Source organism: Hyperolius riggenbachi, chromosome 10 (assembly GCF_040937935.1).
Source record: "Hyperolius riggenbachi isolate aHypRig1 chromosome 10, aHypRig1.pri, whole genome shotgun sequence".
In the NCBI taxonomy this organism is placed as follows: domain Eukaryota; kingdom Metazoa; phylum Chordata; class Amphibia; order Anura; family Hyperoliidae; genus Hyperolius; species Hyperolius riggenbachi.
Genome location: NC_090655.1, coordinates 1201593 through 1218183, shown reverse-complemented (window position 1 = coordinate 1218183; position 16591 = coordinate 1201593). Strand labels below are relative to the sequence as shown.

Below are 16591 nucleotides of genomic sequence, written 5' to 3'. Positions count from 1 at the left end.
TCTGTGTACACACACTACACACACTCTATTTCCTTCTGATAACTGATTGATTATTGTAATTAGTTAGTTGTACTTACTGTTACTACTTACTGTACTAGGAGTCTAGGACACTCAGTCACTGTTCATAGGCTACTAGCTCCTGCGTGTGTGCACTCACTGTCTGTGTACACACACTACACACACTCTATTTCCTTCTGATAACTGATTGCTTATTGTAATTAGTTAGTTGTACTTACTGTTACTACTTACTCTTACTGTACTAGGAGTCTAGGACACTCAGTCACTGTTCATAGGCTACTAGCTCCTGCGTGTGTGCACTCACTGTCTGTGTACACACACTACACACACTCTATTTCCTTCTGATAACTGATTGATTATTGTAATTAGTTAGTTGTACTTACTGTTACTACTTACTCTTACTGTACTAGAAGTCTAGGACACTCAGTCACTGTTCATAGGCTACTAGCTCCTGCGTGTGTGCACTCACTGTCTGTGTACACACACTACACACACTCTATTTCCTTCTGGTAACTGATTGATTATTGTAATTAGTTAGTTGTACTTACTGTTACTACTTACTCTTACTGTACTAGGAGTCTAGGACACTCAGTCACTGTTCATAGGCTACTAGCTCCTGCGTGTGTGCACTCACTGTCTGTGTACACACACTACACACACTCTATTTCCTTCTGATAACTGATTGATTATTGTAATTAGTTAGTTGTACTTACTGTTACTACTTACTCTTACTGTACTAGGAGTCTAGGACACTCAGTCACTGTTCATAGGCTACTAGCTCCTGCGTGTGTGCACTCACTGTCTGTGTACACACACTACACACACTCTATTTCCTTCTGATAACTGATTGATTATTGTAATTAGTTAGTTGTACTTACTGTTACTACTTACTCTTACTGTACTAGGAGTCTAGGACACTCAGTCACTGTTCATAGGCTACTAGCTCCTGCGTGTGTGCACTCACTGTCTGTGTACACACACTACACACACTCTATTTCCTTCTGATAACTGATTGCTTATTGTAATTAGTTAGTTGTACTTACTGTTACTACTTACTCTTACTGTACTAGGAGTCTAGGACACTCAGTCACTGTTCATAGGCTACTAGCTCCTGCGTGTGTGCACTCACTGTGTGTGTACACACACTACACACACTCTATTTCCTTCTGATAACTGATTGATTATTGTAATTAGTTAGTTGTACTTACTGTTACTACTTAAGGTCCGTACACACGCCGGACTTTAGGCAACGACGGGTCCGTCGTTGCCTCCCGCTGGGTGGGCGTGCCAGCGACAGTCCGGCGTGTGTACGCTCTGTCGTCATACTGATACGGCTGTTTCTGAGCGATCCGCCCGGCGGATCGCTCAGAAACAGCCGTATCAGTATGACGACAGAGCGTACACACGCCGGACTGTCGCTGGCACGCCCACCCAGCGGGAGGCAACGACGGACCCGTCGTTGCCTAAAGTCCGGCGTGTGTACGGACCTTTACTCTTACTGTACTAGGAGTCTAGGACACTCAGTCACTGTTCATAGGCTACTAGCTCCTGCGTGTGTGCACTCACTGTCTGTGTACACACACTACACACACTCTATTTCCTTCTGATTACTGATTGATTATTGTAATTAGTTAGTTGTACTTACCTTACTGACTGTTACTACTTACTTACTGTACTAGGGACACTCACGCGCGTGCGTGCACTCACTGTCTGTAGTGTACACACACTAAATTTACTTGTGATTACTACTGATTATTGTAACTGCTAGTTGTACTTCCTGACTGTTACTACTTACTTACTGTACTAGGGACACTCACTCAGTCACCTCACCCACCAACCCACTCCATTAAAGTACCCCACTTTTCACCCGCCCTTTTAAAAAACTTTTGTCTATACGCCCAAAACATCGAAGATGTCTGGAAGTGGCAGCCAGCGCGGTTTGGGCAAGGGGAAGGGCAGCAAGGGAATCAGGAGTAGAGGGAGCAGCATTGTGGCAGGCCGCGGCCGCGCCACCATGCACAGTTCCGCAGCAGCAGCGTCAGTGGCTAACATTCCTCCCATAGCCACTGGCCGTGGATGCCTTGGGCGCCGCCCAGCAGGAGCATCTGCAACTCACGCTGCAGAGACACAGCAGCAGCAGCGTGTAGCACCTGCTCCGATTTTCCTCCAGCCGGGTTGGAAACGTCCCATTGAGGAAAAGCATGCAGACACTGTGGTGCAACTCATGACGGAGGATGAGCAGCCCGCCATCAGCTCTGCATCCGAGGCCTCCACCCTCACCTGCTCCTCCAGCAGCACCAGCAGGAGTGCGGAAACGCACTGCTCCTCCCCCCTCTGCAACTCCTCCCGCCGACACTGAGGCCTGTTCTGGCAGCCAGTCCTCAGTGGCCTCCTCCGCTGTGTCTGCTGATTCCCGTGCCAGCAAAAGGCCACGCCAGAGCCTTTTGAGCGAGTCCTTCCAGGGGGTGGTTAGGGCTCTGCCTCCCAGCAGCCGTCGCGTGCGGCAGCTGAACGGCTTGCTGGCACGGGCCATGTGCTCCCAACTCCTGCCGTACACGCTCGTGCAGGAGGGGAGCGACATTCGTGCGCTGCTTGCTTGCGCAGCCCCAGACTGGCAGCTCCCCAGCAGACACTTTTTCTCCCGCAAGGCCATTCCTGCACTGCACCGCTTTGTGATGGCCAATGTGGAGCGAGGGCTGGAGCACGCGGTTGGTGAAAGGGTCCACGTCACCATGGACTCCTGGAGCAGCCGCTTCGGGACAGGCCGCTACCTGTCCTTCACTGTCCACTGGGTCAGCTTGGTGGAAGGGGGTGAGGATGGGAGAGCAGCAGCGGGCACAGCAGCAGCAGCAACACAGTGGGTGGTGCCACCCCGCAGGGTCAGGGGAACTGCAGCAGGTTCCTCCGATCCTCTGCCATCCTCCGGCACACCTGGCCAAACCCCCCGCCTCAGCAGCAGCGTGAAGGCCCGCCACTGCCAAGCGCTGCTGCACTTGGTCAGCCTTGGGAAGACCAAGCTGACGGCAACCCATGTGTTGGCCAAACTCCAGGAGCAGGAGAGGATTTGGCTGACCCCCAGAGGCCTCAGAGTCGGAGAGGTGGTGGCCGACAATGGGGTCAATCTGGTTGCCGCAATAGACAGGGGAAACCTGACCCACATCCCCTGTCTTGCCCACGTGCTGAACCTGGTGGTGCAGAAGTTCTTGCGCACCTACCAGGGGATGGGCGAACTGCTGGAAACGGCAAGGAACGTTGTGCGTCACTTCCGGCACTCGGCTGCAGCCTGTGCGAGCCTGGAAGACGTGCAAAAGGAGCTGGAGCTGCCACGCCATCGGCTGATCCTTGACGTTCCGACTCGCTGGAACTCCACCCTGGCGATGTTGGAGCGTCTGGTTGAACAGAAGCACGCTGTCAACCAGTACCTTGCCCTGGCCACTGTTTCCGCCGCTCAGAGAAGGGACAAGACCAGCAACATCCCGTCCATCGTCCCCGATGATGACTGGAGGCACATGCAGCAGGTGTGCTTAGTGCTGGCTCCCTTTCTGCAGGCCACTAACATGGTGAGCAGGGACCATGCTATGGTCTGCAAATGGGTGCCCCTGGTTTGTCTGCTGAACAGGGCCCTCGATGCTTTGCTGGAACAGGGAGCGGCAGCCTTGGACCAGCAGGAGCGGCAAGCAGCTGCACAGTCCACCTCTGAGGGTGAGGAGGAGGAGGACTTGGTGGAGGTCCCTGACCTTGCTGCTGATGAGGGGGAGCAGCACAGTGCAGCTGAGTTGGTGCGGGGGTGGAGAGAGGATGAGGCTGACGAGGCAGAGGAGGAGGAGGAGGATGAGGACAGCAGCACGGCCGTCGTTGTGCCAGCAGACGTGGCCCGCCTCTTCCCAATGGCAGCGCACATGCTGAGGTGCCTGCGCAGGGACCCCAGGGTGATCCAGATGAAGCAGAGGGAGGACATCTGGATCAGCATGATGTTGGACCCACGCCTCAAGGGGAAGTTGAGCCAGTTCCTGCCGCCTGCAGGAGGAGACCCAGCGCAACAAATAAGGAGCTTGCAGCAGGCCCTTGTTGAGCGCTTGGAGGAAGCCTTCCCCCAGCCTTCCACCCCCACTGTCCAGCAGCCAGCACAGAGGCAGCAGCAGGTGCCTGCATCCAGCAGCAAGCGCCCCACAGACCTGCTGTCTCTCAGCCACGAGCTCTACAGGACTGTAGAGGCTCCGGCAGCAGTGACTAGAGAGGAGGTGCATGCAGCAGCATCCTCCTCCGGTCACAGCCAGCGCCTGACCCGCATGGTGGCTGACTACATGGGGTCCTACAGCGGGCTTGACAGCGATGCCCCTGTTGATCCCATGGAGTATTGGGTCAAGCGCCTGGAGATCTGGAGCGAGCTGGCGCAGTACGCCCTGGAAGGGCTGTCCTGCCCCCCTTCCAGCGTGCTGTCCGAGCGCTGCTTCAGTGCAGCTGGTGGCGTGGTCACCGAGAAACGCTCACGTCTGTCTCACAAGTCTGTGGACAGACTGACGTTTCTCAAGATGAACCAGGCGTGGGTGGAAGGCGAGTTCCTGGCCCCTGTTGTCGGCGAGAGGGGGACATGAACTGGCTGCCGGAACTTAGAACCATCGTTAATGTGCCTTACCACCCTTTACCACCTCCTGGCTCCTGCTCACTAAGCCAGCCTGGTTCACTTTGACTATTACGTCGCCTGCAGCCACACATTTTACACCTACAGTGGGCTGCTGTGTACTGCCCTTCTGCTGTCTGTCTGTGTTTCCCACTGCCAGGGTACACAGAATTACCTTCTGCTGCCACTCTGCCACCAGCTATTACGTCAAACAATAGCTATATTGGTTGTAAAACCAAAACTAAAAAAACCATTAAAAAAAAAAAGGTTTAATTTTTCTGAGGTGCCCGGGTTGAAAACTGTGTTGTCCCAGTTGTGTATTGGACACGATGTGGGCTGCACGACCGCTGTCTGGGACCTCCTGTTGTGTTTATTTACAGCCCTGGTATCACCGCTAGGTACCAGGGCTATTATGTCACGCTGCCTACCTGCTGCCACACTCACACTGCTCCTCCTCCATTCCTCCTCCTGCTGCTGCTGCTGTCTGTCTGTGTTTCCCACTGCCAGGGTACACAGAATTACCTTCTGCTGCCACTATGCCACCAGCTATTACGTCAAACAATAGCTGCTCACATAATTACTCCTCCATTCCTCCTGCTGCTGCTGCTGTCTGTCTGTCTGTGTTTCCCACTGCCAGGGTACACAGAATTACCTTCTGCTGCCACTCTGCCACCAGCTATTACGTCAAATAATAGCTATATCTGTGTAATTGGTTGTAAAACCAAAACCAAAAAACCATTAAAAAAAAAAAGGTTTAATTTTTCTGAGGTGCCCGGGTTGAAAACTGTGTTGTCCCAGTTGTGTATTGGACACGATGTGGGCTGCACGACCGCTGTCTGGGACCTCCTGTTGTGTTTATTTACAGCCCTGGTATCACCGCTAGGTACCAGGGCTATTATGTCACGCTGCCTACCTGCTGCCACACTCACACTGCTCCTCCTCCATTCCTCCTCCTGCTGCTGCTGCTGTCTGTCTGTGTTTCCCACTGCCAGGGTACACAGAATTACCTTCTGCTGCCACTATGCCACCAGCTATTACGTCAAACAATAGCTGCTCACATAATTACTCCTCCATTCCTCCTGCTGCTGCTGCTGCTGTCTGTCTGTGTTTCCCACTGCCAGGGTACACAGAATTACCTTCTGCTGCCACTCTGCCACCAGCTATTACGTCAAATAATAGCTATATCTGTGTAATTGGTTGTAAAACCAAAACCAAAAAACCATTAAAAAAAAAAAGGTTTAATTTTTCTGAGGTGCCCGGGTTGAAAACTGTGTTGTCCCAGTTGTGTATTGGACACGATGTGGGCTGCACGACCGCTGTCTGGGACCTCCTGTTGTGTTTATTTACAGCCCTGGTATCACCGCTAGGTACCAGGGCTATTATGTCACGCTGCCTACCTGCTGCCACACTCACACTGCTCCTCCTCCATTCCTCCTCCTGCTGCTGCTGCTGTCTGTCTGTGTTTCCCACTGCCAGGGTACACAGAATTACCTTCTGCTGCCACTATGCCACCAGCTATTACGTCAAACAATAGCTGCTCACATAATTACTCCTCCATTCCTCCTGCTGCTGCTGCTGTCTGTCTGTGTTTCCCACTGCCAGGGTACACAGAATTACCTTCTGCTGCCACTCTGCCACCAGCTATTACGTCAAATAATAGCTATATCTGTGTAATTGGTTGTAAAACCAAAACCAAAAAACCATTAAAAAAAAAAAGGTTTAATTTTTCTGAGGTGCCCGGGTTGAAAACTGTGTTGTCCCAGTTGTGTATTGGACACGATGTGGGCTGCACGACCACTGTCTGGGACCTCCTGTTGTGTTTATTTACAGCCCTGGTATTACCGCTAGGTACCAGGGCTATTATGTCACGCTGCCTGCTTCATTGACTGCCTGCTGCCACACACTCATCCTCCTTCTCCTGCTGCTGAATTTACCTCCTGCTGTCTGTGTGTTTCCACTGCCAGGGAGCACATACAATGGCGCTTCCAACATGCGTGCGCCCACCAGCTATTTGTTACGCTCAAAAATAGCTGCATTTCTTTAAAAAAAAAAATGGAAAGAGAAATTAGTGAAGAAGAAGAAGACGATATAGAAAAAGGAGAAGGAGAAGAAGAAGAAGAAGAAGAAGAAGAAGAAGAAGAAGAAGAAGAAGAAGAAGAAGAAGAAGAAGATGATGAAGAAGATGAAGAAGAAGAAGAAGAAGAAGAAGAAGATGAAGAAGAAGATGAAGAAGAAGAAGAAGAAGATGAAGAATAGAAGATGAAGAAGAAGAAGATGAAGAAGAAGAAAAAGAAGAAGACAATATAGAAGAAGAAGAAGAAGATATAGAAGAAGATATAGAAGAAGAAGATATAGAAGATGAAGAAGAAGAAGAAGAAGAAGAAGAAGTATATACAGTACTGAACAAAATTCTGGACACAACTTCTCTTTCCACCTTTTTTTTTTTAAAGGAACATCCCCACATAATCACTTGCTGTTGTTACTTGGAAAAAAAGATGTTTCTTGCATCATTCACCCTCAAAACAAGTGTTGGAAGCTATTTAAGGCCATTTCGAATAGTCAGCTCGAATAATGAGCTCGAATACCGACTCGAATAGTGAGCTCGAATTCCGAGGTCGAATCGAATAGTAAAAATTATTCGACTCGAATATTCGACTGACCTCGAATAATTTACTATTCGAATTCGACCAAACTCGAATTTTAAAAAGGGGTATTTGAGCACCACTGGTTGGTGTTACAGGTTTATACAATCCCTTTCTGCACACACAATACTATTTGGTTTACTATGGATAGCTTTACATATTGACCGGTGCTTGCCCAGTGTTGTTGTTTTGCAGCCCTGCCTCTCAGCGCCGTCTATCAGCAGCGCATCGCCACCTCTCCCCCGCCCCTCTCAGTGAAGGAAGACTGAGAGGGGCGGGGGAGAGGCGGAGATACGCGCTGACAGATGCGCGTGGTGCAGGGCTGCGGCGGTTAGCCCTGTCACAACCAGGAAGCGCTCCCCGGCTGTACAGAGGGGATTTGGGGGTGAAGGGATCCCCGTTAAGCCGCGGGATAGCGGCGGTTTAGCAGGGGAACACATGCCCCTGCTATCTATGAGGTCTGAAGCGAGATTTATTCTCGCTTCAGACTCTCTTTAAAAGGAATCTGAAGTGAAAATAAACTTATGATATAATGATTTGTATGTGTAGTACAGCTAAGAACTAGAACATAAGTAGCAAAGGAAATAGTCTCATATTGTTTCCAGTACAGGAAGAGTTAAGAAACTTCAGTTGTTATCCATGCAAAAGAGCTTCTCTGAGCTCTGCGACTTTATAAAGTTGTGGACATCACTGTCTTTTGAAGCTCTTATCTCAACTGTCTCTCATTGTCTCTTCTTTGTTTATGGTTTTTCTGCAGATAAAAGTTCAATGGGTCACTAGCCTGCTCTGTGAAATCCTTTAAAATGCTGAGTGTAATGTGGAAACTGCAATTATTAGAGAATGATGCAATGTTATAAAAAAAAAAAAGGCTATATACCTAAAAATAAAAATATGTCACTATTTTCTTTGCTACTAATGTTCTACTAATTATCCGTAATACGCAACCAAAAGTTTTTTTTTTGCTTCAGTGCCTCTTTAAGTAACCTTGGAGCTGCAGATAAGTGGCCCCCAGGGGAGGCGTGTCTTGTGTTGGGAGCCTGGGGACTACACTATCTGTAATGCATTCTAGAGAATGTTGTGTGTTAGAATCCCAGGAGATCAGCAGTTACACCAATACTAAAACCTGTCCCTCCGGCACTGACACTAATAGCACTGTCAGAATCCATGAGATAGCAGGGTTAACTGTCTATGGTCACTTTAAGTGCAGCTACTTAGAGACATTGAGGTAGCTGGTAGACGTGCTTGGGGCAGTGACAGGTCTTTTGGGGCAGCGATCAGGGGCAGTGGTGGATCTGTTGGGGGCAGCGATGGGGGGCAGTGGTGGATCTGTTGGGGCAGTGGTGGATCTGTTGGGGCAGCGATGGGGGGCAGTGGTGGATCTGTTGGGGCAGCGATGGGGGGCAGTGGTGGATCTGTTGGGGCAGCGATGGGGGGCAGTGGTGGATCTGTTGGGGTAGTGGTGGATCGGTTGGGGCAGCAATGGGGGGCAGTGGTGGATCTGTTGGGGTAGTGGTGGATCTGTTGGAGCAGCGATGCGGGGCAGTGGTGGATCTGTTGGGGCAGCGATGGGGGGCAGTGGTGGATCTGTTGGGGTAGTGGTGGATCTGTTGGGGCAGCGATGCGGGGCAGTGGTGGATCTGTTGGGGCAGCGATGGGGGGCAGTGGTGGATCTGTTGGGGCAGCGATGGGGGGCAGTGGTGGATCTGTTGGGGCAGCGATGGGGGGCAGTGGTGGATCTGTTGGGGCAGCGATGGGGGGCAGTGGTGGATCTGTTGGGGTAGTGGTGGATCTGTTGGGGCAGCGATGGGGGGCAGTGGTGGATCTGTTGGGGCAGTGGTGGATCTGTTGGGGCAGCGATACGGGGCAGTGGTGGATCTGTTGGGGTAGTGGTGGATCTGTTGGGGCAGCGATGCGGGGCAGTGGTGGATCTGTTGGGGTAGTGGTGGATCGGTTGGGGCAGCGATGGGGGGCAGTGGTGGATCTGTTGGGGCAGTGGTGGATCTGTTGGGGCAGCGATACGGGGCAGTGGTGGATCTGTTGGGGCAGCAATGGGTCCGGCCTTGCCTTGTTACCTTGCCACATGCCTCGCTTACTCCTTTGCTGTTGAGAACGTTGCTTCTCTTTTCTGGACTTTCTCCCCTTCCCACAATTCCCTGCTGACGTAGAATCCTCGGACATTGCTGGACGATCTGACTGTCTTTCTCCTCGCAGGGCCGGTGACATCTGTGCCTTCTACAGCAACAGTAAGATCGACAACTCCGTCAACAACAGCTTCAATTCCTTCAGCGACACCCTGGGTAACCTGAAGACCTACATCAATAGTGTGCCAAAGGTAGGGGGCGCTCTCCTCATCACATGATCGGCTTTGCCTGAGACATGTAGCTATAATACAGAGAACTCCAAAAAGCAGAAATCTTATATTGCACCTGAACTGAGCATACAAATGATTTAGTGTCTCATAAACTGCTGGCTACCGATATTCTGCACTTATATCGCCGTCGCTGGTCAGGAGCGCAGCAGAGTAAATGGCCACTAAGTCTGTAGTTTATGGCTTCATTCTGTGGGCTGACGTTTGTTCTCCTTCCATGTTTTTCTCTCTTGCAGGATGTTGACATAATAGTGAGTTCCAGCAGTATACCCATAAATCAGGCCAATAGCAGCATCACGGGTAAGTGTCGCACGAGGACGAGCAAACCTTTCCGCAATGTGCGTCTGAAGTCAGCGATGGCAGTTACTGCAGCTCACAAGATATGTCAGCTTTCCTTTATTCTGAAAGCATGGAACAATGTACTCCTTAGATATACTACAGTATCACATTCCATCTCCATGGTATCAGGAGGATTTGTTGCCATGGAGATGGAATGTGATTTTGCACTGTTTCTCTTTAAAATATGGACTTTTCTGTCTCTCAAGAACACCAGAGTAATAAAACAAGTGCTTTAGAGACCGTTTTAACTGGGCTTCCCGTGAGAGATCAAAGACACTAGTCAAAGGGAACCTGAAGAAACAGGGATATGGAGGATGCCATATTTATTTTCTATTAAACAATACTAGTTGCCTGGCAGCCCGGCTGATTTCTCTGGCTGAAGTAATGTCTGAATCACACACCTGAGACAAGCATACAGCTAATCCAGTCACACTTCAGTCACCTGATCTGCATGCTTGTTCAGGGGCTGAGGCTAAATGTATTAGTCAGAGGATCAGCAGGACAGCCAGGCAATCTGCATTGTTTAAAAGGAAATAAATATGTCAGCCTCCATATACCTCTCACTACAGGTTCCCTTTAATTACTGTGAAGCCATGACAATGAAAATTTGCTTTTACTCAGCTGAAGGGATGATCAGTGAAATGTTAATAATTCTAATTATGACAAGACAAATAACATTTATACTGTGATTATCTCCTTGCAGCCACTATGGGACGCTCTATAGGCAGTAGCAGTGTTATGCCATAGCTGCAGCCACTAGGGGGCGCTCTATAGGTAATAGCAGTGTTAGGCCAAAGCTGCAGCCACTAGGGGGAGCTCTATAGGCAGTAGCAGTGTTAGGCCAGAGCTGCAGCCACTAGTGGGCGCTCTATAGGTAATAGCAGTGTTAGGCCAAAGCTGCAGCCACTAGGGGGAGCTCTATAGGCAGTAGCAGTGTTAGGCCAGAGCCGCAGCCACTAGGGGGCGCTCTATAGGCAGTAGCAGTGTTAGGCCAGAGCTGCAGCCACTAGGGAGCGCTCTATAGGCAGTAGCAGTGTTAGGCCAGAGCTGCAGCCACTAGGGGGCGCTCTATAGGCAGTAGCAGTGTTAGGACAGAGTTGCAGCCACTAGGGGGCACTCTATAGGCAGTAGCAGTGTTAGGCCAGAGCTGCAGCCACTAGGGGGCGTTCTATAGGCAGTAGCAGTGTTAGGCCAGAGCTGCAGCCACTAGGGGATACTCTATAGGCAGTAGCAGTGTTAGGCCAGAGCTGCAGCCACTAGGGGCGCTCTATAGGCAGTAGCAGTGTTAGGCCAGAGCTGCAGCCACTAGGGACGCTCTATAGGCAGTAGCAGTGTTAGGCCAGAGCTGCAGCCACTAGGGGGAGCTCTATAGGCAGTAGCAGTGTTAGGCCAGAGCTGCAGCCACTAGTGGGCGCTCTATAGGTAATAGCAGTGTTAGGCCAAAGCTGCAGCCACTAGGGGGAGCTCTATAGGCAGTAGCAGTGTTAGGCCAGAGCCGCAGCCACTAGGGGGCGCTCTATAGGCAGTAGCAGTGTTAGGTCAGAGCTGCAGCCACTAGGGAGCGCTCTATAGGCAGTAGCAGTGTTAGGCCAGAGCTGCAGCCACTAGGGGGCGCTCTATAGGCAGTAGCAGTGTTAGGACAGAGTTGCAGCCACTAGGGGGCGCTCTATAGGCAGTAGCAGTGTTAGGCCAGAGCTGCAGCCACTAGGGGGCGTTCTATAGGCAGTAGCAGTGTTAGGCCAGAGCTGCAGCCACTAGGGGATACTCTATAGGCAGTAGCAGTGTTAGGCCAGAGCTGCAGCCACTAGGGGCGCTCTATAGGCAGTAGCAGTGTTAGGCCAGAGCTGCAGCCACTAGGGACGCTCTATAGGCAGTAGCAGTGTTAGGCCAGAGCTGCAGCCACTAGGGGGCGCTCTATAGGCAGTAGCAGTGTTTGGCCAGAGCTGCAGCCACTAGGGTGCACTCTATAGGCAGTAGCAGTGTTAGGCCAGAGCTGCAGCCACTAGGAGGCTCTCTATAGGCAGTAGCAGTGTTAGGCTAGAGCTGCAGCCACTAGGGGGTGCTCTATAGGCAGTAGCAGTGTTAGGCCAGAGCTGCAGCCACTAGGGGCGCTCTATAGGCAGTAGCAGTGTTAGGCCAGAGCTGCAGCCACTAGGGACGCTCTATAGGCAGTAGCAGTGTTAGGCCAGAGCTGCAGCCACTAGGGGGCACTCTATAGGCAGTAGCAGTGTTAGGCCAGAGCTGCAGCCACTAGGAGGCTCTCTATAGGCAGTAGCAGTGTTAGGCTAGAGCTGCAGCCACTAGGGGGTGCTCTATAGGCAGTAGCAGTGTTAGGCCAGAGCTGCAGCCACTAGGGGCGCTCTATAGGTAGTAGCAGTGTTAGGCCAGAGCTGCAGCCACTAGGGACGCTCTATAGGCAGTAGCAGTGTTAGGCCAGAGCTGCAGCCACTAGGGGGAGCTCTATAGGCAGTAGCAGTGTTAGGCCAGAGCTGCAGCCACTAGGGGGCATTCTATAGGCAGTAGCAGTGTTAGGCCAGAGCTGCAGCCACTAGGGGGCGCTCTATAGGCAGTGGCAGTGGCAGGGTTAGGGAGTCTTGCCTAGCAACTCCTTACTGAGTAAGTGCTGGCTTACTGAACAGGAAGGGCCGAGTTTTGAACCCTGGTCTCTTACCCAGAACACTATCCAGCCACTATTATGTTATGCAGATATATGAAGCTTGAATACGCCTGCTGCATCTAAATGGTCTATTTTCAAGCCATTTATTTGCATAAAATAATCAGAACACTTGCATGAGTTCAGATTTCTTGCCGTATCATTGGATTAAACTGCGTTCTATCGTTTTGTGCAATTCTATTATTTACTAGCTGAAGACCCGGCATTGCCTGGCTATGTATTTGGTGGTTGTTGGTTCCCCGGCCGTTTCTTGTAACCTGGACACACAGTCACTCAATGACCAAGTTTGTGAGCTTTCAGGTTCCTGGCATCAAAAATGTGTGAATGGAAGCAGTTTATCCAGCAAAGAAATCTGATTGGTGGTTTGTGGCCCCGCCCCCTTTAGTGAATTTGAACCCCAATCACCTAATGACTGACTGTAGCAGGTTTGAGGCCTCTGCCATTAACAGTGTAAAAAAGGCAGCAGTTTCAATATTCCCCTTGAAAACCAATAGGTGAATTGTGATTGGCTGCTGTAGGCTCCACCCACTTTCCTGAATATTAATCCCAGTCACTGAGTGACCATGGAAAGTTTGAGAACCCTGCGAATAATGGCTGCAGTTTACATTTACCCATTCATGTGAATAGGTGAAATCTGATTGGTTGTCTGTGGCTCTGCCCAGGTGTGGCTCCGCCCAGGGAGGGGGGGGGGGGCGCAAGACCCCCAGGACATATCTTTTCAGCTAGTTAGGGATCTGTGTACCAGGTTTCATTGAAATCGGTCAAGGCGTTTACTGTGCTTATCTTTAAAATGTAACCATGAGAACAGAATAAATCGAGCCAGAAATAGTTAAATAATAATTTCGATCCACTTGTTTTTTCTTCTTCCAGTAAATCTGTCACTGTGAATATCAATTTTTCCTTTAATTTTTTTCTGCAGGAATTGGTCCTATTCTCGGAGGAATGATTAAATCCAGCATAGAGCAAACGGCCAATGGAACGCTGGATTCAGTGCAAAATATGGTGAACGGTAAGAACTGCTGTGTGTCCCCCTCCTGTGTGTCCCCTCCTGTGTGTTCCTGCTGCTTTGATTTTAGTGATTTTTCTACAGTAAAAAAAAAAGAGAAAATCCTTCTTAGCATTTCCCATTTTAACTGTGGCTGTTTTGAAGCCAATCCTGATGTCATTTCCTCCCTACTCTCCTCTACCTGATTTGCCCACCCTTCACTATAGTAAGTGTCTCAGCATGCAAAATATTGGCCAATCAGAGAGGAACAGAGGTGTGGGAGGGGAAAACAGGAGGGAAAGAGGCTTCAGCCAATCAGGCTGCATTAGATAAGTCTGAGGGGAAGTAGAGAAGCAAAAAAGGACCACCAGCATGCCTTGCAAATTCCTTTTTGTGTACCAAATAAGAGTCAGGTAAACTGGGGAATGATCATTTATCAACAACAAAAGTAATAGTGATTTTAACTTTTGCGTTGCCTGGTTAGCATTCCTATTACTTGTTTACCAGATAAAAATAAAGAATTGATTTTTGATTGTATGCCCAACAGTTACACTTTAAAGTGAACCTTAAGTGTCAAAAATAAATTGAGTTTTACTCACCTGGGGCTTACCTCAGCCCCCTGCAGCTGATCGGTGCCCACGACGAGTCGCTCTGATGCTCCGGGTCCCACCGGCGGCCACTTCCGGTTTCGCCGTCAGGACCCGTCAGGCTGGGGAACGCGGCTGATACTACGCGTTCCCAGCCAAAATAGTAAAATTTATTTTTGACACTTAAAGAAAACCTGAACTGAACATTAAAAGTCAAAATAACCATACATAAGTCATACTTACCGTATTTTTCGGAATATAAGACGCTCCGGCATATAAGACGCACCTAGGTTTAGAGGGCAAAAATCAGGAAAAAAAACAGAAAACTAAACCTATGTGCGTCTATATGCTGCAGGGGCGTCTTATGGACATTTATCCTCCCAAAAAAATTTCTAAGCTACTCTATCTACACTACACTGCCCAGTTACACTGCGCTATGCCCTATTTCCCCACCAGTTACACTACAATACACTATACAGCAATACACTACACTACACTACACTTAAACTAAACTTCACTGCACTAAACTACACTGCACTAAACTACAATTAACTACACTAAACTACACTCCAATTAACTGCACTATAATACACTACAATACACTTTCATACATTACCTGATCCTGCAGCCGCGATCCTCCCCCCGGCTGTCGGCGATCCTCTTCAGCATCCTCCTCAGCATCATGCATGACCCCTGGCGCACGTGCGCGGCTAGTACAGAGAACTGCGTGTATGGAGGCGGCGACCCAGCAAACTCCAGCGGCTATTATGCAGATGACCCAACGGACTCCAGCGACGATTATGCAGATGGCCCAGCGGACCCCGGCAGTGTTTATGGAGATGGCTCAGCGGACCCCGGCGACTCTGCACAGCGGTAGGCGGCCGGTGTCCCTGCCTACCACTGCCACTGAAGAGGATCGCGCTGCGGGACCCAGGATGAAAGGAGGATGCTGAAGAGGATCGCCGACCGCTGGGGGGAGGATCGCGGCTGCAGGATCAGGTAATGTATAGCGGCGGTTCAGCTTCCCTGCGCACTCTGCATTGATTTTTTGGTATCTTTAGAATATAAGACGCACCCACTTTTCTCCCCAAGATTTGGGGGAGAAAAAGTGCGTCTTATATTCCGAAAAATACGGTACCTTCCGTGTAGTCTACTCCTCAATCTATTTTTCCTCTCCTGCGTCCTGTTTGTCCACTGTGATCAATGGAATTCTCCGTCCTCCATTTTGAAAATGGCCATTACCCCATAACAGCTTCCTGATCAGCACACTGTTACACTGTAACATCGCCCACTTGAGCCATAGGGATACATGGACACATCAGTTCTCCTCTCAGCTGTAACTGACAGCAACTGATATATAACTGACAGCAACTGATATATTTCAGTTCTGACAAAATGTTGTCAGAACTGGAAGGGATCATTGTCAGAAGAAAATTGTGAGCTTCTGAGAGGAACTGATGGCAAGGTAACTATGTAATGTTCATTTGAAGTTACCTCATGTGTTTATTTTAAATAATTTTACTCAGTACAGGTTCACTTTAAGACATGAGCAGGCTAATTTGCTGTGAATGAGCGCCCTCTGCTGCCAGCGCCGGGTGATGTTTCTTTCTACCTTATAGTACAACTAAAAGGGTTAATAGGGATAAGCGGCCTGGTAGCAGGAAATGCAGCTGGTAAGTGCGTGCAGTCAGGTGTGAAGAGGTGCAGCTATTACTGGAAGTGACAATAGGGACGCAGCTATTCTGCCAGTCCGGTATCCAGACACTTCCTGCTCCGTCTGCCGCGGCTCTCTGCTTTTTCGCTTTTTTTTTTGCTTTAAAGAGGAACTCCAGTGAAAATAATGTAATAAAAAAGTGCTTCATTTTTACAATAATTATGTATAAATGATTTAGTCAGTGTTTGCCCATTGTAAAAGCTTTCCTCTCCCTTATTTACATACTGACATTTATCACATGGTGACATTTTTACTGCTGGCAGGTGATGTCACTGGAAGGAGATGCTGCTTGATTTTTTTTTTGGCAGTTGGAAGCAGCTGTAAACAGCTGATATTTCCCACAATACAATGAGGTTCTCAGACAGGAAACTGCCAGGACCACGGTACTCAGAGCTTCTTGTGGGGGGAGGGGTTTCACCACAATATCAGCCATACAGCGCCCCCTGATGATCTATAAGAGAAAAGGAATAGATTTCTCATGTAAAAAGGGGTATCAGCTACTGGTTGGGATGAAGTTCAATTCTTGGTTATGGTTTCTACTCTCCCACCCTGTGGTCATAACTGGTACTACATACATAGACTTAATATACAGGTAGTCCCCTGCAAATGAAGTACGGACTGTAGGTGTGTTTTTAACTTGAAT

The 16591-nt window shown here is 49.6% G+C and overlaps 1 protein-coding gene across 11 annotated transcripts in view; it reads left to right on the top strand.

Moving 5' to 3' along the window:
• LOC137534070 (prominin-1-A-like) overlaps positions 1–16591 on the top strand; it is a 196150-nt gene that overhangs the window by 120389 nt on the left and 59170 nt on the right. For all 11 annotated transcript variants that reach the window (XM_068255397.1, XM_068255400.1, XM_068255402.1 and 8 more), the window contains 3 exons: positions 9493–9613; positions 9886–9949; positions 13582–13671. In XM_068255397.1, coding sequence (XP_068111498.1) covers positions 9493–9613; positions 9886–9949; positions 13582–13671 — 275 coding nt within the window. The remainder of the gene's footprint in view (positions 1–9492; positions 9614–9885; positions 9950–13581; positions 13672–16591) is intronic.